This window comes from Gambusia affinis, linkage group LG05 (assembly GCF_019740435.1).
Source record: "Gambusia affinis linkage group LG05, SWU_Gaff_1.0, whole genome shotgun sequence".
Classification (NCBI taxonomy): domain Eukaryota; kingdom Metazoa; phylum Chordata; class Actinopteri; order Cyprinodontiformes; family Poeciliidae; genus Gambusia; species Gambusia affinis.
In genome coordinates, this window is record NC_057872.1 from 2964382 (window position 1) to 2986544 (window position 22163).

Sequence of the window (22163 nt, forward strand, 5' to 3'; positions counted from 1 at the left end):
AACGTCTTCCTCCTGGGTCCGAGCGCCAAATACTTCTATTTGTCAATTAAACTTTCTAATACCACTCTCTCTCTCTCTGTGTGTATGAGTCTTTCCAGGTTGAAATCATGTTTCATACATTTATGCCTCCTAATTTTGAGGATTATACCTTATAACTACTGAAAACCCAGAATTTTGTTTCTCTATAATATTTAATATTACGTGAGAAAAATAAAAAAATATTTTAAAACACAATGTGGGGGTGCATGAAAGCATCGGTTTATGGCAAGTTTTTTTTTTGTATTTATTCAATATCTTTCATGTCAACATTAACATCAATTTCATTCACATCTACACATCTGTAGTTAAACTTTTGCCCATACCAGATCAACATTTTCTTGAACTTGTTGAAAAATGCTTGTACCAGTACAAAATTTTGCCAGCAAACAGGCCCTTTTGGTCAACTACTAGGAGCAAAAGTCTTAATAAGCAGAAGGGTTATTCTAGTGGCTCTAATGTTGACATTGTGTCATAACAGTGAACTAGCTGGCATTCAAGGTGAGAACTAGCTGACACAAATTATGCCCTCTTGTTAGTAGTGGCATTTAAATGCGTGCACTAGTTGACTCATGTGACTAAAAGTTGTAACAAGTTGACAAGTTGACCCTTGTGCAACAATAGGTCAAGTTATGCTATATATAATTAATAATAAATACCAAAATAAATTATTAATTTAGATGAAATATACCAACAAGGAGCGTATGTACACTAGTCAAAGCTTTGAAAGCTTTACCAATTCACTGGTGCAGCTAAAACATATTAACTAGTTAACTTGTGTCACTAAGACATGTACCAGTATAGTGGATAGTACAGTGGATAAAAACACACCAGTTAATTAGTAACTTCAATTTTGGCCCAGATGTCAATTAGTAAGGTCTAAAATGTTCACTGCTTCAATGGTTGGGGCCAGAGCCGGCCCAAGTCTCCATGGGGCCCTACGTGAAATTTGGGTTTGGGGCCCTCTAGTTATGCGAACAATGTGAACTGGCTGCAATCTGCAGTCCAATCATTAGGTCATTCACATATCTGCTATAAACGTATTGCATCTCTGGCAGTGCTGTTTACATTGTATACATGTATAATTTAGGATACATGTATTGGCCAACTGATTTATCGACCAGTTGATTTCTGGGCACTGATTTCCTTCATTTTTGGGGATTTTGATCTGCTGATAATTACATGTGAGGCCCATCTTATCCCTTACTCTTATCTTCATCAGCAATAGTTTAAAAATCAGTCTCTGTCCTCTTCTGCTCCACAGTGAGATGTTTGACTGACAGACCGACCCACCAGATCAGGTCTGAATGATTACAGTTAATAATATTCACCCCACTGTTGCCAACTCAGTGACTTCGTTGCTATATTTAGTGACATAAAAAAACAAAAAACAAGTACAAATTAATAACAGCCAAAATCAAAATCAGCTGGTCAGGCTTTTTAAGAATCGATAACCAGGGATCGGCCAGAAAATTTCAATCGGTGCAGTTCTACACATATTTTTTACATTATATTATCAAGGCACATTAAAACAAACCTTTATCTTGGCTTTTTTCTGTTCTCCCTCTTTTTTTAGTCCCATCCTGAAGGATATGTCCTTTTTTGAGTCATTGTTTTGCTTACTTAACTTCTGACCGGAGCTTTGGACGTTTGGATGCAGCTCATGGTACAGGCGAAACATGCGGTACCTACCGCGGTCACCAGGGGCCCCCAAGAGCAATAAATTTTTTCTTTTTTTATCCATAAAATAATTATTTCTACATATATTATCAAATATATATTACTGTAAAAACAAATCACTTCATAGTGAAATTGTGTTTTGGTTATTATAATGAGATAAATTATTCTTAAAAAAAAAAAAGATATTAGCTTCACTGAAGGGGGCCCCTCAGTGGCCCTAGGGCTCTAATTGGCTGCTTAGTTTGCTTATGCCTGGGGCCGGCCCTGGTTAGGGCCATTTCAGATGTACTAGTGAATTAATTGATCTAAAAATGTTGGCTAGTCAACTAAGGCACCTTAAACAAGTAGAGCATCAAGTATTTACTAGTCACTTACATGTACATTTTTTGTCTGCAAGACTGTCAGATCGAGTAACTGACAGCATAACAAAACAAAGGCAGAGGAACAAAATGCAAACTGAGATGGCCTTGGCTACATTTACAACCTCAAACCCTCATTCTTCCAAATCACCACGCCAGGCATTCCACCGCCTATATTTATCCAGGTCTCAAGGTTTTTTTAGGTGGTAATCAAACACAGTTATGCTCCTATAAAGTAAACAAAGAACCACAGGAAATACAGAAGATTCCAGTCATGCTCTACAGCAATTTTTTTGTTCTTGAGAATTACATCTGTCAAAATATAGCTTCCCTTTTTTAATATTTTGCACACATAATTCCCCATGGTAATGTTAAAAGATCAGCAGTGGTACAAAACAAAACAAAACAAAACAAAACAAAAAAAAACTGAATCTAAAATAACGTTAATGGATTCAGTGGAAAATGTGAGTTGCGCTGGAAGTTAGCAGGGCCTTACAGGGCCGCCAGCCCGGGGCCCTGTCACTGTGGGGTTCTCAATACTATTTAATGATAAATAATAAATTATCACCTCTGATAAAACAAAAAGTATCTATGAGCATTTGCAAATGACATTGCAAATTTTAGTGAGAGAAGGAAAAACTTCTTTTATAAATGGATAAAATGTTTACCTTTGATAAATCATCTCTATTTTTTGGTATTTAATAACCGCACCAACGTATGTTCTTCTCCAAACTCTGATTTTATTATCATTTTGATTTTTAAAAACAAATAAAAAATTATTTCTCTCACCATCAAGTCAGCGCAGACAGGATTTCCCGGGATTCTATTTTTTGTTGTTTAAAGTGTTATAACATTGCCAAAACCCTGGAAATGTTGATAGATTCTAGTCCAGATGTTTCTCTAGTTAAAGATGACTGCAGTTCAGCAAAAGCTTGTTAAGCCACACTAATTGAAATCAAACGTGTTGAATCAGGGAAACTTCCAAAACAGGGCGGTGTGCCTTTAAGACCAGGTTTTAAAACATTAGTCTGAGTAAATACAGTGACTTGGTCAAGGAGGTATAACACAGAAAACACCGCCACCTAGTGGTAAGTTTGCTTATCCTCCTGACCTTCCTCAAAGTTTTGCCCTTAGTCACGCTAAGTAAAAATATGTTTTTCTCAGCTTGACCGCAAATGTTACATGACCTTGTGAAAAAGAGACAACTTGTCAATATCTACACAACGAGAAATTTGCTATCAGTTCAAAAGAGTGACCATTCTAATTCTATTTTTATGTTTTCAAATAAAGAAACAAAGCTTTTCCAAAAAGAAGATTGGCAAATATTCTGAGGATGTTGGGATTTGTAATAAATTATTAATAAAAAAGATACCCCTAATGACAGGACAAATAGAGTTGACGGGTGAAATTTGTAATTTAAATCCATTCATGATGTGCTTCAGCACAAGAATATAAAGTAATGTATTTAATCATTAAATTATTATTGTCCAGCTTTTGTAATGATATCAGTAATATAAAACATAAGTAAATATATTAAATAATGTCACACATAATTTAATATATTTAAAAAATTTAATATGTAATATGTATTAATAAATTATTTCTATATTTATTTCCATTTTTAATGCATTAATAACACATTTCAATTATTATTTCACACACACACGTATATATATATATATATATATATATATATATATATATATATATATATATAAGTGCCACTGAACCAGGAGCCATCAGCGTTGGTCACCTGTACCGCAGTCGGCCCCTCCCCCGCCTCAACGGCTTTTGCTTGTTGGGTGGGGGGAGGGAGGTACGTCATGAGAGTCAGGCTTCGGCTTTCTCATTAGTCCTTATGCTTGTCTGTCACGCGCCGTGTCACCTGATTGGACTTCCGCAGGAGCGGTGTCCGTCCACGCTGTACCTGTCTCGTTGTGAGAGGCTGACGACTCTTCCTGTTCCACGAACAGATCCCGCCCCTTTCATTCAGCTCCAAGGAAGGAAGGAGGAACTCCTCGAGCCGCGTGTGACACTTCTAGGGTGCAGCCAAACTGTGCTGCAATGTGGTTCCCAGGAATCATCTAGCTGCTCCTACCTTCAGCGGGGAATAAGGTCAGACAGTCGGGAATCTCTGAAGCTACCTTGGAGGGCTCCGGGGTGTCCGGGGAAGGTGCTGTGTGCGAGTGGCTCAGAAGTGAAGCGTGGCGCAGAATAGGAAGGCAAGAGGGGGGTCCCTTCCTGTGTGATATCAGATAGCTCCATTTGCTTGGTTGCCACCGCGGGGCTGACGTAGAATAATGGCGGAGCATCACCAGATTTCAGAGAGCAAACACAAATCCTCGCTGACCTCCGCGACGACGTACTCTGGGAATGGCCGCAGCAGCACCGCGGCGGCGGAGAGAGACGGCATGGCTAGCTCCGGGGGAGGTCTGTCCGGCGGCCTGTCGCAACCGGCCGGCTGGCAGTCCCTGCTGTCTTTCACCATCCTGTTTCTGGCCTGTCTGGCCGGTTTCAGCTCCAGGCTCTTCGCTGTCATCCGCTTCGAAAGCATCATTCACGAGTTTGACCCTTGGTAAGTTGTCTTCTGTAAAGCTGACGGGTTGCCACGATTTGCGCAGCCTTCTTTAAGACATATTCCGGTGTTTTCCCGCAAGTTTTCTGGGTGTTTGGTAATCCTGAACGTGGTGTTGCTGATAGAAAGACGCTTTGAAGCAGCAGCGTAGGAAATTTGGGGAATGATGACAATTTCAACCCGGAAACAAACAGCTGCGCCACCAGTCCCTCTACCAGATTTCTCCGTTGTTTACTCAGGGTTCACTTCTGACTTTGTTGCTTTGGAGCAGCAGCACTGATTGCAGGCTGTAATGTCTGCATGTTCTGGTTCTCAGCTGCTTTGCAGTTTTGCCACACACTGCAGAAACTGGTTCTGTAGACGTTGGAATGTTCCTTAAGTATCAAAACCTTTGCTTGAGTTTTAGAAGTGAAATTAACTTCTTATTTATCTCATGCAGCTGATTGTTTTTTTAAGTGTCTAGTGGTGCACACTGATCAGAGTTTAGATTTTCAAAGCTGAATGCAAAATCTGCACAAGGAACAAATATTGAGGATGATATTCAGACATGCACTAACTAGCCAGTTTATTAAGCACAGCTTATTGGTAGACAGTCTCCCTTACAACTTCAGATCTGACTGAGTTCCTCAAGACCTGAATGTAAGGAACTGTTGGAAATATTCCTGAGATGTTAGCCTGTTAATCTTGTTTCCATCAAGGTTCTTTATGTACATTTTCCAATGTGTGGGGAAAGTGGAAAATGTTGATGGAAACAGCAAAATTCAAGATAACTTACTCGATTTTGCAAAATTGTTTTTACGCTTGCTTGATGTGATTTTTGGGTTTTCCAAGAAAGAGTTGATGAGTGGCTAAAGAGGCTAAAGAGGAGATGGAAATACATTTGTTGAATAATTACTGAAGTAGTGAACGCTCGCATCCACTGGTGTGTCTGTGTCTTACCAGACTCATGAAACTCGCATTATCCAAAGTCTAGAACCCCGGCTCGGAGGGGAGCACAGTCTTCATTTTCCTGAGATGTGTGCTCCATGCTAGTTTGCAACCTCTACTTCCTGTTTATTACAGCCACCAACATCTGAGAAAAATCATGCTTAGCATAGACTGGTTGATTCTCTGCAGACCAGTTGATGTGAACATACCTAAATCACATTTACTGTTTTTTTTTTTGTTGTTGTTTGTTGTGACATGTTTAAAGTTCACTTAATGTTCACATGACACTTAGATGGAAAACATAGCTACAAAGATCTGTAATGACATTATCACCATGCAAAGCTCCCAGTCCAACCCAGTCCCAAAGGTCCTCTGGTTGACATGTGGTGACTGTACAATGGAATCAAGTTGATCTTCAAGAACATGCTTTGAGATTACTTGTAAAATTGAGCATTTGTAGGATAGGAAATTTGTGCCAGTTCTCTCACACCATTATTAATATTATCGTTAATTATTATTAACCTTTGTTTCACCAGAAAAAAAAAAGTTAAACATTTCTGACAGCAGCACACAGTTTACAGAGCATTCACAGCAAAACAGAAAAAGTTAACACCATCATAAATAAGTTAGCTAAAAGATTTCACAAGTGAAACATTTACAGATGAATGAGTCCTTCTCAGAATCCATCTTAAAAACAGTTTAGTGACAACAGCAACCTGAGGTTTGTGTACTTCTGCTCCAAGAAGTTGGAGCTGAAAACTGAAACGATTTCTCTCAAAGTTCAGTTTGGACTTTATGTCCTAAAGGTGAACTTTCTATTTTTGTAGAGCAACGAATACAGGGTGTCCAAGTGGAGCTTGGTAGCCCACCAGGCTTATAATGCACTGAAGGAAACCCTGAAAGTTGAAGGAAGTAGTCCAAGTATGGGATTACAAATAAAAATATACCAACGATTGAGTCTATGAGAGACTAAGGCCATCAATCCAACCAAGTTGTATATTGTGCAGTGATGTTTAAAACCTTTTAAACTTGTTTGCTTTACATCACCAGCCTGCCTACAGCAGTGATACCAGATTGGGGTAAATCTGGAAAAAAGCTTTCAGATTTACCCCAAAATTCTGACTTTACCATCTAAATGAAATACAGACTCATCAGACAAGACAATGTTTTTCCTAACCTCTTCCAGCAGCCCACTGTGTTAAAATTAAAGATGTTTAAAGTTGACAGGAAATTCAACAAGGTAATTATGTGTACATATAAAATACAAGTAAAATAAATGTTTGTTTTTTTTGTACTTCAATGATTTCATCCTAATTAGTGTTCAAATTTTTTGACCCTTTGTCCGGGACTCATTACTTTATTCGCTGAAGTTGTTGGCGTTCAGACTGGTGAAAACAGTCACCTTGACTTCACCTTATGGAGTTAAGGTGAATTAAAACAGTCATTTGACTTCAGTTTTCTATGTGTTCGCAATCACACTGACAAAACTATGTTGCCATTGTGCTTACAACTGTTTCACCAAAGAGACAATTTCACCCGTCTTTGCTATCGTTGTTACTGGTGTATAAAAACTCCTGTAATAAATAAACAATGCTTAGACTGTTGGGGGTGCAAGTAAAGCCTGGTGGCCCGCCAGGCTTACGATATACTGAAGGAAGGCCTGAGACATTTGGTTTGTAAATATGGCGGTTGAAGCAGGACTGCAGTTTTAACATAAATACATTAAAATCTGGGGGTGCAAAAGTTAAAAACATATCAGTTTGTAAGACGTTTATCATTCCCATATACATGTTTTAGTGTGATGTTTTTAATTAATTAATTTATTTTTTTGTTAAAAACCTGTAAAGTCACCCCTGGCAGGTTACAGAATTAGGTCACCAGTGTATTTCATTCTGATAAAGGGCTACTTTGTTTTTACACACTACATATTTGCTTGATAAGCACAATTAATAAAACAAAATTGCTGCGTTTTTTTTTTTTTCCTCTTTTTTTTTTGGTGCTATTTAATTTGAGAGTCCACCAGCTTACATTCTAATCTCAAACTACCTAAGCCTTCTATTTGGCCGTTGCGTTTTCCAAGTCTGCATTGCATCAGTGAGCAGCGTTTAATGATTACTGAGTCTGCTGGTGTGGATTTAACCGCCGGCCTGGTGTCTGTCTGCTGGCTCACACAGAACAGACCTGAAAGCTCTTCCTGGGTGAGAATCCTTTAGCTCCTGCGCCGTCGCTCTCCGAGAGCCTAATGCAGCACGACACGGTGAAATTTATTCCTACAGTGCTTCATTGTTCCATCACCCTCCTCCAGTGTTTGGCAGGTGGCTTTATGTAAACGAGATATTTGGTTAGCTGGGGAATCGTGGGAGTCCTCCTGTGTCTGAATGTGCCTGTGTTCTGTCCTTTGCCCACATCAGGAAGTTAGAACATTAAGCAACGTTTGGCCAAAACCTCACATCTGGCTGATGTTTAGGGGTAAAAGACACAAAAATTAGAGTTCTGCATGCCAGTTTCAGCTCCTAGTCATTCTAAATGATTCAATTTTTTTTTCTTTTTACTGATGGTGATATTTGTTTAAGAACATATAAAAACTATGTTCATACTATATTCGTCTAGTTTTCCTCCTATGAGTACTTTTTAGGAACCAGGTTTTACTAATGTTTTAAAACAGAAATTAAATCAAAATATTGATATTGCACAAATAGAAATGGGAAAAGAAGCCTTTTTTTATTCTTTATGGGAGTTAATGATGTACCACTGTACCAGTATCCTTAAGATGCAATAGGGTGTCCAAATTCAAATGAACACTCTTCAGATTCCAATGACCAGGACCATAAAGGCCAACAAATTGGCACTCCTATCACTGGAGATGGGAAGGTGAAGTGTCTTGTCGTCAATGGTGACTTCCTGCCTGTATTTTAATAAGTTCAGATAACCGTTATGCTGGTTGTAACGTTTACAAGCATATTTTATGATATTCTTTAAGCTGATGTTAGCTTACAAGCCATTTTAAGTTGTCATGTGAATCAAAGACAAATTGATTACAAAGTTAATTATCAATGATTGACTTAGTAAATTAATTGCATCTTGCTGCAAATTTTGTATTCTTGTTATCTACTGGGAGTCTTGCTCTCTCCCTCTCTTGCACCCTGAATGAACCTCAGCCATCTATCCGTTTGCGTAATTTAATTTTTAAGTATCTTTTTGATACTGGAGATAGATAGCTTTAAATAGTCCTGTGTCTGATTCAGTAGTCAGCTGATTTCTTGTTGCATCTCTGATGGAATCACATATTCTGAAAGGAGTTTTCACTTGTCTAGTGGAAGTCTTGTGTTAATAAATCTTTGATGTATATTCTATATTTAATAGTGGTTTTTTTTTCTTAAAGAGTGAACAGGAAGTGAATTTGCTCAGGTTGATGACAGTTTCCCTCATGGTGCCTCGCTACAAGGTTGCTATCTTTCTGTTGTTTATCTTTAGGAAGAACATTGCAAGAGAGCAAACGGTTGTTTCAGCCCCCTGCTGTCCTGCTCCCCCTCCTTCCTTCCTCCCCACACCCTGCATCCCTTTGATGAGTCTGGTTAATGGTCCCTCTCCTTCAGAAGCTCCAGATCAAGCCACTATAGATCTGACAGTAATCGGCGTCGGCATGAGGCAGCTTGCCAGTAGTTGGTAGTGCTTTGAATGTTGGTCGTATTAAACATGCGTCGATCAGCCACAGAATCAGACAAGAGAGAAAAACAGCTTCATTAGCGCTCATCCCCTTCTGATGTACTGAAGCTGTTTGCTGGTTAGTTGGACTTCCCTCTGAGGGTCTGGCTCCATCTGAGCCACGTCTCAAACACCGGCCGACGCTCCAGCCCTACGGTAACGCCTTACACATTCCACAATAGTATTCGGTTATCACTTCCAGTGGCCTTTGACTACTTTGTTGCCAATTAAAGTTCATGGACCATTTTGAAGCATAGAAATTCCACTACATTTCTGGAAAAAATGTTGCTGAATGTGGCAAATTCAGGTCAGGTTTTTGGACTGTGGGAGGAACAGAATCCACCATGCACAGGGAGAAGATGCAAAGTCCATGCAAAAAGACTCTGGGCTGGGAATTGAACCCAGGACCTTCTTGTTGCAAGGCAACAGTGATATCAACTGTGCCACTATGGACCCCCCATGAAACAAATTAATTTTTGTAATTAAAATTGTATGGTCAGCGGAAACGGCTCCTGTCAGATGTTATAAGGTCACAATACACCTTGAATGTTCACATCGTTTTTTATTTTTTTATTTTTTTTTTTTCCTTTATTTAACCAGGAAACCCCCATTGAGATCTGGATCTCATTTTCAAGAGGGACCTGGGCAAGATCTTATTTTCCAGACCTTTGTAGAAGTAGATGAGATCGGTTTCACGTGCAGGTATTCGTGAAATCGAACACCTGCACAATCGGCGCATTCCTACTCCTTTAAAACCAACATCCCGTTTTCCTCATCACTAAAACACCCATGTTTTTCATAAGTCTCTGCAATTTTAAACTGCATCTGTTCGCTGATGTGGTGTATCGTTGATGCTTTCATATAATACTGTGAGTATCTGAATATGGCACATTAACTTTTTCTAGTACAAAATCGTCGCTAGTGTAAAATATTCATCCATATTCATCCTACATAAGAGTCCTTTGTATTTGTGAGTGGACATTAGCATGTAGTTTTATACTTTAGTTCTCCAAAATTCAGCCATATACACACATTCCCTGTCTTGAACTGCCTATTGAGTTCAGTCTTAGGTATTTATAGTATATTCAAGAAATGCTCAGATTAACTTCAGATAACTGATTAAGGAAATATATAAAATACAGTACAGACCAAAAGTTTGGACACACCTTGTAATTGAATTCAATTACAAGGTGTGTGCCAACTTTTGGTCTGTACTGTATCTAGATCCTAACAGTGGTGTATAACTTAAATACTGAAGCTTCAGATGACCTCATCTTTCATGAGCAGTAACGGTAGAAAGACACCTCATCTTCACAAAAGGCTTTTCAGCACTGTAAAAGGGGGATGTGCTCATTTAAAGTGTGCCATCATACCACATTGCAGCTCAGTTCCGATCTACTGCCAGGTCTGGTTAAACGCCAAGCTGCAGCGTTGGTGTGTTTCCATGGCAATACTTCATTCAGCTTCTCCTCCATAACTGCTACGGCATTTATCCTTGAATTCCACATTTGTTTGGGGCTGCTTCATCTGTGTTTTGGTAGATCCGTAATCCTGTCTTTCAATGTGTTTTTTAACAATAGGGTGTCTGAAATCAGATCCTCTTGAGGATCGTTTTTACCAGGCCATATGCTTTGCGCATCTCCCCGAATTCTGATGATGTTGACATCATAAAAATAAAGCTTTCTGTCAGATTTTAGTCTGGTATTTTCTTATAACACTTCTCCCGTATGTGGGGTTGCTTGAAGCCGACGATTGTTGTGCATGGAGTTGGATCTGTCACAGGCTTTTGCAGGCATGCTCTGTATCACCGTTGTGTGTCGAGCGTCGGTACATCAAGGCAGCGTAGTCTGCCTTTTCCAGAGTTCAGTCACAATTTTTGTGGGGTTCCTTCCTTACGCTCCACCATTCCACAAATATAAAAGTTATTTCTTCTAGAACCTCTCTGTTAGTAAACTATTTTGCCTTGCATGGTTAGTGTCTTCCATCCTGAGGTGAGCTGACTCAGCAGCAAACCAAACTTAAGCCTCTGTGAGTCTTGTGTTTTGACTCCTCTGTTCCTGTAGAACTTCATCTTAAAACTCTTACTCTTCCTTCACTGATTTTTTTAAAATTTTTTTTACATCTTGTTTAAAGTAGCTTTTTATTCTTTCCCAATGTTTCAGGGCTTTGCAAAGCAGAATAAGGTCTTCTCACTCTTGATCATCACTTCCTGACATAGTGCTTGAATTGTAGGTCATCTTCTTTAAGGTATTTTGTACTGTGCACTTCTAAAGAAATACAGACTTAGGGAGCTCACCACTATACATTCATCATGTTGTGGCACCATCACATCCTCCCCTTAGAACCGTCTCTGTGAATAAAGGGTCATCTAGTCAGAATTAAGCCAGCCGTCTTCATTTATAATCGATTGGAACGTCTGTGACAAAGACTGTGATTGGCTGTGACACGTTTGTACAGGTTGTTAACCTTAGAAGTGAATTTCTATGTTGCAAAAATCCCTGTGCTGTTTAAGCACTCTGACAGACTGTGATGATGAAACTGCTTTGTAATAAGCCTGAAGGTCCTTCCAGAAACCCCCTAATGTCATCTTGTTTTAGTTTGATCTTTTGGGTTTACTCAACGTCACCCATGGCGGTTCAGCAACCAGAGGTGTTGCAGGGTAAAACGAGGTCCAGTTCTGTGATGAGAACTGTTTGCAGATGTGTTCCTCGAACATGTTCAACTTCTTTGCAGTTCACTCCACGTTCTTTCTCCCTTTAGTCTCTCGTCAGAGCTGTTTACTACCATCAGCGGCTAATTGGCTTCTTTTCATTTGTCTTTCTCTGCGTGTGGAGGCGTGCTGGTCTGACCTTTCTGGCATCCAACAGACCATGGCGGGAGGTACTTCTCTATTAAATATTGACAAAGTGAAGGTTTTGCCAGTTTTGCTGAAGTTCATCAGTTTGCAACGTTTCTGTACAGTTTAGATTACTGTAATCACAGTAATCACTTCTTGATTACCGCCAATAAGGATTATACATGGATCTATATGCCTACATGCTCTCAACACTGAAACTATTGATTGGATTAAGTGTGATGAAATGATGATTCAACTAATTTAGTAGTCGATCCATCATTAAAACTGCAGTATGTAGCAACCATCACCATATCATCACCGTATGGCATGAGACAAATAATCTGTGAAAAGATTGATCTCCTCCATCTCCTCCCTTATCTACTATTCTGTCTCATTGAATTTACTGGTCCCAATCAGAGCAAACCAACCAATCAGAGCCAGGAGGAAGGTCTTAGTGCTGTCAATCAACCATGTGTACTTGCTGCTAATTTGCTAATGGCAGAGAAACAAACTCACTGATCAGAAAAACTAGTTTATCTGCCGTCATCAGCGGTTATACTAACTAACCTAGAATTCACAACAGACTGTGTGAATGCTCAATCACGATCTCTGTGCGTTACACGAGATTGTGATTGACAGCGCTAAGAGCTGCCTCCTGTCTCTGATTGGTTGTTTCTAGTTAGCACTGAGAGAAGGAAGAGGAGCTCAGTTTTCTTTTCCTTTTTTCCTCACAGATTATTTCTCATAACATATTGTCATAACAGTGACAATTTCAACAAATATGTAAATATATTTTTTATAAATATATTGCAGTATGTGTAGATATACACATATTACAGCATTAACTGCAGTATGCAGAATTTATAAAAAGGCTATTTGCAAAATGAACTACTACACTAGAGTTGGCATAGTGTGGTTAAGCCAACACTAACACTATACAAAAAAACTATGCGTTTTACATTTAAGATTAAAGAAATTTTGTCTGATTGGTGCATTTCTACTACAATTGCCTCTTCTTCCTTGCTCACACTGAGCTACAGAAACATTAGCTTTCTGGAGTAGAATGATTAGTCATTATTATTACCAGTACCTTTGGAAGTTTAATCCTCAGCTTATTTGCAGTAGAATACAGTATGATTGTTAGGCTGTCATTTTTTGAGTCCTACTGTTTGGAGCTGGAATTTGAGTTGATTGGCTGAACTCTATTGTTGGATTGAATATAAATATGACTTGGTTAAAATTGCTCCTGTTTTTTGTTCTGTGCAGCGCCCTGTGATGACATTTGGGGTGAATCAGCCTAAATGAGCTGATCTGAACTCAGTGTGTGCTCTTTCTTCTCTGCGGTTAAGATAGAGTGTTGGCCAATTTCTGTGTCCAAACACAGTTGCACTCTGCATGTTTGAATAATCTCTCACTCATTGGTACTGTATATTATTGTGCTGTGGAGTAGTGCTGTATCACTGTAAGCAATATTAATGCAGCAAAGAACGGCATTGAGGAATGTCATTAATTTTTCTTGCTCCTGATTGGCTGTACTCCCAACAGTAGAGATAAGAAAACAGTGGATGTTATTTTCCATGGTAGTGCTAAGACGGTTTTCATTGTGTGTACTAATGTATATTTTGTGTTCGAACTATGAAAATAGGCAGTTATTAGCATTTTAGAATGGGTCTCAAATATTCACATACTGTGGCCCCATGGGAGTCCAGTGTATTACCTTTAGTAGCATTTGTTGTTTAAATCTAAAGGCCTTTTAAAAAGACTTAGCCTGGTGGCCCACCAGACTTATAATGCAGTGGGGGAAACCCTATAACTGACAGACCCACCCACCAGGGCTCAGTTAACAGTCAACCACTGTTGCCAACTTAGCGACTTTGACTCTAAAAAAAATCCAGATTCATCAAATTCAGAATCACCAAGTCGGCTTTTTAGAATTCAGTGTTTGGCCAGAAAACTGCAATCAGTGCACCCCTACTTGTGAACAATAGTCATTGGAATCAGGGCTTTCATGCTGTGAAAGCATCATTTTAATCTTGGTGGATCTTAACTCGCAGGCTCACTGAAACAGTAATCCTCCTCTCACTTCTGGAATGTAATCTAATCATAAAGGTTCCACCTCATAACATATTGTCATAACTGTTATGACAATATGAGCTGTTAGGCTGTTCTCTTTAACGACTGAATAGGTGGAACAAAGAAACTGGATGATAACTGAGAAGTTTTTTGAGGAAATATAAATAAAGTACAAAGACAGAAAAGTCAAGAAAGCAATGTCACAAAATCTAGCACTTTACAGGTCTAACTGAAAAATCTATTTTTTAATTTGCTTAATTACCTTTTTTTTTTTTTTTACAGCTGATTAACGGTGAAATGATGCATCATGAAGAGTCCCCATGGCTGCTGCTAATGAATATTTATCAGGATTAATCATTACTTTTGTAAATGCCTGTTCCATCATTTATGATGTTTGTAGGGTGTTACCCATAGTACCCACTAGGGGGCGCCGTAGTTTGGTTCGCGTTGAGTTAGTACCTTCATTTTAAAGCCAAAATAAGAAGAAGTGTTGCTAGTTTCCTGTCAGTCAGCACTTTGGGCTGAAATATCCCACGAGGAAGAGGAGGATTTTCTTCATCTTTATGACTCTGGACTGTAGCGCACATTCTTCAGAGAAGGCTAAAGGCGACACGGACTTTAGCGCCATGAACTTTGCAGCCCTTGGACAGCGGAGCGAGGTACATGTTCGTGAAGTTAGCATTGTTTTATGTAATGTATTCATATTTTGTGTTAACAAAGGCACCTAAGCGAATGTATTTTCTTTTCTTTTAGTTTTCACGGTGTCACGGTGTATTTGGAGCTATTTAACAAACTTGGCTTCTAAAGAATTAAATACAAATCTACTGCACCCGTCGAAGCTCTCCTGTATTCTTGGGTCTGAGGGACTGCTACAGTGAAAACTCGTCGCTGATTGAAAGACGCTTCCATATTAGACGAGTGCAACCCACGTGTCAGTGAGCGAGGCCTGCACCAGCCAAGAGACTATTCCTGTCAAGAATCATTGCCACTTCATCACGGCTCTTCATATTGGACTCTGACTCAGTTATTCATAAAGGTTCAGGTATTTTACTCAATAAGGACTTTGATGAAAAGATCAAATTACCTGCATATTAATTAAGAGTTTAAAGCCTTAAATGCAGTCCTGGTTTAACATCTTAAAGCTATAGTGGGTGTGCATTAAGTAAATGGTATTTCTTAAATTGTATGGGTTGGTTTTCCTCTAAGTAATTTTTCATCAGTAGTATTACAGTCATATTTGTTATATGTGTGGATGCTAAATTGTTTACCTACATGGTTTAAATGTCTGATCTGAGTGTTGTTTCCCACATAGTCTTAAAGTTAAAGCAACACTTATTCAAATTTAAGTCCAGACATTACTACAAAGCACAAACACACACATTAAAGGAACAAAATGTTGTACACTGCTGAAGAACCCAACAACGTAGAACAGCAAGAGGTGAGATCCAGCAATCGTGAAAGACACCTAACTGAAAAGGGCAAAGAAATGCATGAACAGGATGCAAAGAAACATGAACAAGCATTTAACAGAGCATATGATTCTTGGAAGGAGTCAGCTATAGAAATTAGAACAAAACTGAAGGCTTTCTGCTCACCTGAAGATTTAAACAGTGCCAGCCATGACATAAGGGACAAGCATGCGGCTGTACAAAACATTATGAACCTATTCACCAAAATATGACCCCTAATGTAGTTAAAAGAATGGATGCCTGTACTGTGCTTACAACAGACATTTGTGAGGTTATTGCTAAACGACAAGAAAATATTGATCAGCCTTTTAATGATCGCCTTGAAAAGGAAAGAGTAAGGTTGATGCTCAACAAAAATGACTATGGCTCTGTGTTTGGAGATACAAAAACTGAAACATCATTCCCAGAAGATTCAGTTGCACGCTCAAAGACAGATTCTTCAAGCAGTCATGAAGCAGAAGCTGAATTCGCAGCTAAAATAGAACAAGCAAAGGCTGTGCAAGAAATACTTGCACAGCAAACTAAAGTCAACCAAATGGAGAATGAATGGAAGTTGAAGGAAAACGAAACACTGGCAAAGTTAAAACAAGAAGAAGTGGAAACAAAGGCAAGGCTTGAGCAGGAAAAAATCAGACTACAGCATTTAAAGGCAGAAAGTGAAGTAAAAATAGCAGCAGCACGTGTAAGAGCTTTAAGAACTTTAAGTGATGTTGAAAGCTGTGATCTAGAAGCCTGCCACAACCATGAGAATGCTTTAAATGACTCTGTCAGTGTACCACATCACTCCTTAAATCCATTGGCTTCGTCGTTTCAGCATCATTACTCTGGTGCAAAACAAGGAGAACTTAGCTTAGCTCAAGCTCTAGCAAACTCCCTTACCTTAAACCGACTTCCTGTACCGGAGCCAGCTATCTTTAGTGGTGACCCTCTAAAGTTTGTTGACTGGAAAGTATCCTTTATGGCGATAATTGGCAACAAACCCTTACCTGCTTGCGAGAAAATATTGTATCTAAAGAGTTATATTGCAGGTGAAGCTCGAAAGGCGGTAGAGGGATATTTTTATCGCAACACTGAAGAGGCATACCAGGGCATCTGGAATGTTCTGCAAGAAAGGTATGGCAGCCCATTCATTGTCCAAAGAGCATTTAGGAACAAGCTTACAAAATGGCCCAAAATAGCTGCTAACGATCCTTTAGCACTGAGAGAGTTTGCAGACTTTCTTCAGAGCTGTGCAGAGGCTATTCCCCAAGTCAAGGGTCTAGAAATCCTGAACGATTGTGAGGAAAATCACAAGCTTCTCAAAAAACTGCCTGACTGGATAATACAGAGATGGAGTCGCATTGTTGTGGAGGAGCTAGACAAACATCAGGAGTACCCCAGTTTTGGTCAGTTCACACAGTTCTTACAAAAGGAAGCTAAAGTTGCTTGTCATCCTGTCGCCTCACCATTCCTAATGAGTGAGAAAACAGAGGAGAGACACATTAAAAGAGCTAAAGCACTTACTACAACTGTCCAGACAAAGTCTCCCTTGCCCACAGTGGTCGGTCCTAAACCTAAACCACCTTGTTTGTTTTGCAAGGACAAATTGCATGGTGTTGCTAAGTGTCCTACATTCTCAGCAAAAACCAATGATGAGAAGAAAGCTTTCATTCGTGAAAATCATCTCTGCTTTGGATGTTTGAGAAAAGGCCATGTAACTAAAGAATGCAAAGGACGTCACTCCTGCAGTAAGTGTGGCCGACGTCATCCCACCTGTCTCCACACAGAGGGAGTAAAGGAACCCAAAGAAAGGAGAACTGAGGATTCTGTTTCCCCAGCTGAGAATGCAAACAAGGAAGTGCATGAAGTCATGACCCATGTACTTACGAGAAAAACATCTGCAACATCAAGCATAGTACCAGTTTTTGTGTCAGCTGCATCAGAGCCACAGAAAAAAATACTCACGTATGCCCTGCTTGACACTCAAAGTGACTCTTCCTTCATTTTAGGAGACCTGGCCTCTGAGCTGAATGTGGATAAGCAACCAGTGCAGTTAAAGCTCAGCACAATGACCTCTGTTGACACAGTTGTAGCAAGCAAACTTGCTAGCAACTTACAGGTGCGTAGCTTTGACTCTGATGCGTACGTCAAAATAAAACAAGCCTACTCTCGTGACTTTATCCCAGTTGACAAGTCCCATATTCCCACTAGGGAAACTGCACTTCAGTGGCCACACCTTAAAGACCTAGCCAACCAGTTACAGCCACTACAAAATTGTGAAGTGGGCTTGCTAATCGGTTATGACTGTCCATCAGCCCTAGCTCCCCTAGAAATTGTCACAGGACAATTGAACGAGCCTTTTGCACAAAGAACCATACTTGGTTGGAGTGTCATCGGGTCTGGTAATCCCCACTTAGACAGAGAGGGAAATCAGAGTTACGTGCATCGCATCAATGTCAAACAAATGCCCACACCCTCATCTGTTGACGTGCTTAGAGTCTTAGAGTCAGACTTCAATGAGAGAAACTATGAGGATAAGTACGTATCCCAGGACGATGTTCGTTTTCTACAACTCCTCAGTGACACAATAAAGCAGAGAGAAGATGGACACTATCAGATGCCGCTTCCCTTCAAAGATGGTAAGCCACCAGCCCTTCCCAACAATAAGAGGCTAGCCACAGTCCGACTGCAACACCTAAAGAAAAGGCTAAAAGCTGACAAACAGTATTACGAGCATTACAACGCCTTTATGAAAGACATTATCAACAGTGGTGATGCAGAACTAGCCCCCCCCGTGACTGATGATGAGATCGCTTGGTACATCCCACACCATGGGGTGTACCACCCCAAAAAGCCAACAAAATTAAGAGTCGTCTTTGACTGTTCTGCTAAGTTTCTTGGCATCTCACTAAATGATACTCTTCTCACAGGTCCTGATATGATTAACTCGCTGGTGGGGGTACTCTGTCGTTTCAGAAGGGAGAATGTAGCCATCATCTGCGACATCGAACGAATGTTCCATCAGTTCTTTGTCTGCCCAGAGATGCGCAACTACTTACGATTTCTATGGTGGCCGGATGGACAACTAGAAGTAGAGTCCAAAGAGTACAGAATGGCTGTACATTTGTTCGGTGCTGGATCCTCCCCCGGATGTGCTAATTTTGGCCTTAAGTACCTGGCACAACAGCACAGATCTGACTACCCGAAAGCATCCGACTTTGTTGAAAGGAGTTTCTATGTAGACGATGGGTTGACAAGTGTCCCATCAGTCAAAGAGGCTCGAGAGCTCATAAATGAAACACAAGCCCTTTGCAAACTTGCAGGTTTACATCTGCACAAGTTTAATTCCAACCAAAGTGATGCTCTCTCTCATCTTCCACCTTCAGAAAGAGCCAATACAACAGAGTCACTCGACCTCAAACCTGACACTACACCTGAAGGTCATGTTCTTGGAATCCAGTGGTCAGTTAAAAATGACACCTTCAACTTCAGTGTAAATACAAAGGACCAGCCTCCTACTCGCCGAAGCCTACTGTCAGTTATCTCATCTTTATATGACCCGCTGGGCTTTGTAGCTCCCTTCACTTTGAGTGGCAAAAGTATCCTTCAGGAGCTCTGCCGTAGAGGTACCGAATGGGATGACCCCATTCCCGATAACCTGCTCTCACGGTGGGAGGACTGGAAAAATGGTTTGGAAAAACTTAAATCAGTCACAGTACCCAGATGTTATCATCCACCTGACCTAAAAGACATTGTTAAAGTGGAACTGCATCATTTCTCAGATGCAAGTAACATAGGCTATGGAGCATGTTCCTACATTAGGTTCATAAGTGATGACAGCAAAGTGCACTGTAGTCTGGTTATAGCTAAAGCTAGAGTCGCACCTACCAAAATTATAAGCATACCACGACTAGAACTGTCAGCCGCAGTCACTTCAGCTAAGTTGAGCTTTATGCTAAGATCAGAGCTCGAGATTAACATTGATGAGGAGTTCTTTTGGACTGACTCCCAAGTAGTCTTGGCATATATCAACAATGAGGCACGAAGATTTCATGTCTTTGTCGCAAATCGTGTCCAGTTGATCAGGGAAATTACAGATCCCAAACAGTGGCACTACATTGACACAGCTCAGAATCCAGCAGACCATGCCTCTAGAGGCCTTAGTGCATCAGAGATTATGACAACCTGCTGGCTATCTGGCCCAAAGTTTCTGTGGGAACAAGAGATTTCCTACTCAGCTGCTCCCTCAGCTGAACTGTTGGTAGGTGATCCAGAAGTTAAAGCAGTCAAAACCTTTACAACTCAAACAAGCGAACAAGACACCATCCTCAGACGCTTCGAAAGGTTCTCTAGCTGGTCAATGCTCCTTAAAGTAGTGGCAAGAATAAGAAGACTGAGACCAAACATAACCCAATATGGCAGTGTTGTAACAGCGGTTGAACGCAAAGGAGCCGCTGATGCAATAATAAAACTCCTTCAGCAGCAATCCTTTTTTCAAGAGCTAAGAGTGTTGAAGGCAAAAGATAGTCTCCCAAGTTCAAGCCCTCTCTTTCAACTGGATCCTGTTGTAGATCAGGGACTTCTCCGGGTTGGAGGAAGACTAAAAAAGTCAACACTCTGCCAAGAGTTGAAACACCCTATTATCCTTCCAAAAGACCATCACATTACAAACCTGATCATATCTCACTTTCATTCAGAGATTTGTCATCAAGGCCGAAGCCAGACGCTCATGGAGATCAGAGCAAATGGGTTTTGGGTGATTGGTGGGAGCAAAGAAGTTGCAAAACTAATAAACAGATGTGTTCAATGTCGAAAACTTCGGCGGCCTCTTGAGGAACAACGCATGTCTGAGCTACCGAAGGAACGAGTTGAAGTCTCGGATCCTTTCATTTACAGTGGAATGGATTGTTTCGGACCATTCACCACCAAGCAAGGTCGCAAGGAGCAAAAGAGGTATGGACTCCTCTTTACCTGCCTTTCCTCACGCGCAGTCCACATTGAAATGTTAGAGAATCTGTCCACAGACTCTTTCATTAATGGCCTAAGATGCTTCATCAGCTTAAGAGGAGCTGTCTGTAAGCTGTACTGCGACCAAGGTACGAATTTCATTGGGGCCAAAAATGAGCTAAAAGAGGCTCTCAAGGAATGTGACAGAGATGCCCTGGAGGCTTTCCTTGCAGATAAACAGTGCGAGTTCGTATTTAACGCTCCATCTGCCAGCCACGCCGGAGGTGTGTGGGAACGACAGATTCGAACCATCCGCAGTGTTCTCAATGCCACCATTGCTCAATCACAAGGCAGGCTGGATGATGCTTCTCTAAGAACACTGTTTTATGAGGCAATGTCTATAATCAATGGCCGACCACTAAGCGTTGATGGAATCAATGACCCTAAATCACCTGAACCTCTAACTCCAAACCACCTCATATTAATGAAATCAAAAGTTGCACTGCCTCCTCCTGGAAAGTTTGTGAAGGAAGACTTGTATGCAAGGAAAAGATGGCGCAGAGTGCAATATCTAACAGAACAGTTTTGGAGTAGGTGGAAAGTGGAGTACCTTCTGAACATTTCTACAAGACAAAAATGGCACCGGTCTCGTCGCAACCTTGAGGTCAATGACATTGTCATCATAAAGGAAGACATGCTTCCCCGAAGTCAGTGGCAACTGGGTCGAGTTGTTGAAGCACCACAAGAGGATGATGGTTTGGTGCGCAGAGTCAAGCTTCAAGTTGGTGAACGACATTCAGTAAAGAAGCAGTGTACAACACACAAACCTCACATTATTGAGAGACCTGTTCAAAAACTTGTAGTTCTTATAGAAAGTCACTAACTGACGTTCATTAGTCTCACATCAGACATTATATTGCTGAAGGTTAAAGTGTGACATTAACTGTATTTTGTTTGTTGGTTACTTCTTTAATGTCAATTTGTTATGCTTGAAATCATGCATGAATCGTTAATATGTTCTCATCATACATGATTTGGTGGGAGTGTAAATGCCTGTTCCATCATTTATGATGTTTGTAGGGTGTTACCCATAGTACCCACTAGGGGGCGCCGTAGTTTGGTTCGCGTTGAGTTAGTGCCTTCATTTTAAAGCCAAAATAAGAAGAAGTGTTGCTAGTTTCCTGTCAGTCAGCACTTTGGGCTGAAATATCCCACGAGGAAGAGGAGGATATTCTTCATCTTTATGACTCTGGACTGTTGCACATTCTTCTGAGAAAGCTAAAGGCGACACGGACTTTAGCGCCATAAACTTTGCAGCCCTTGGACAGCGGAGCGAGGTACATGTTCGTGAAGTTAGCATTGTTTTATGTAATGTATTCATATTTTGTGTTAACAAAGGCACCTAAGCGAATGTATTTTCTTTTCTTTTAGTTTTCACGGTGTCACGGTGTATTTGGAGCTATTTAACAAACTTGGCTTCTAAAGAATTAAATACAAATCTACTGCACCCGTCGAAGCTCTCCTGTATTCTTGGGTCTGAGGGACTGCTACAACTTTATTTGCTGACCAAGTGAAAT

The 22163-nt window shown here is 40.3% G+C and overlaps 1 protein-coding gene across 1 annotated transcript in view; it reads left to right on the forward strand.

Annotated features, from left to right (window-relative positions):
• Positions 1-3986: 3986 nt before the first annotated feature.
• Positions 3987-22163, forward strand: part of LOC122831300 (dolichyl-diphosphooligosaccharide--protein glycosyltransferase subunit STT3B-like) — a 34580-nt gene continuing 16403 nt past the window's right edge. The window contains exon 1 of the mRNA XM_044117388.1: positions 3987-4650. Within this exon, the coding sequence (XP_043973323.1) occupies positions 4376-4650 (275 nt within the window). The 5' untranslated portion in view covers positions 3987-4375. The remainder of the gene's footprint in view (positions 4651-22163) is intronic.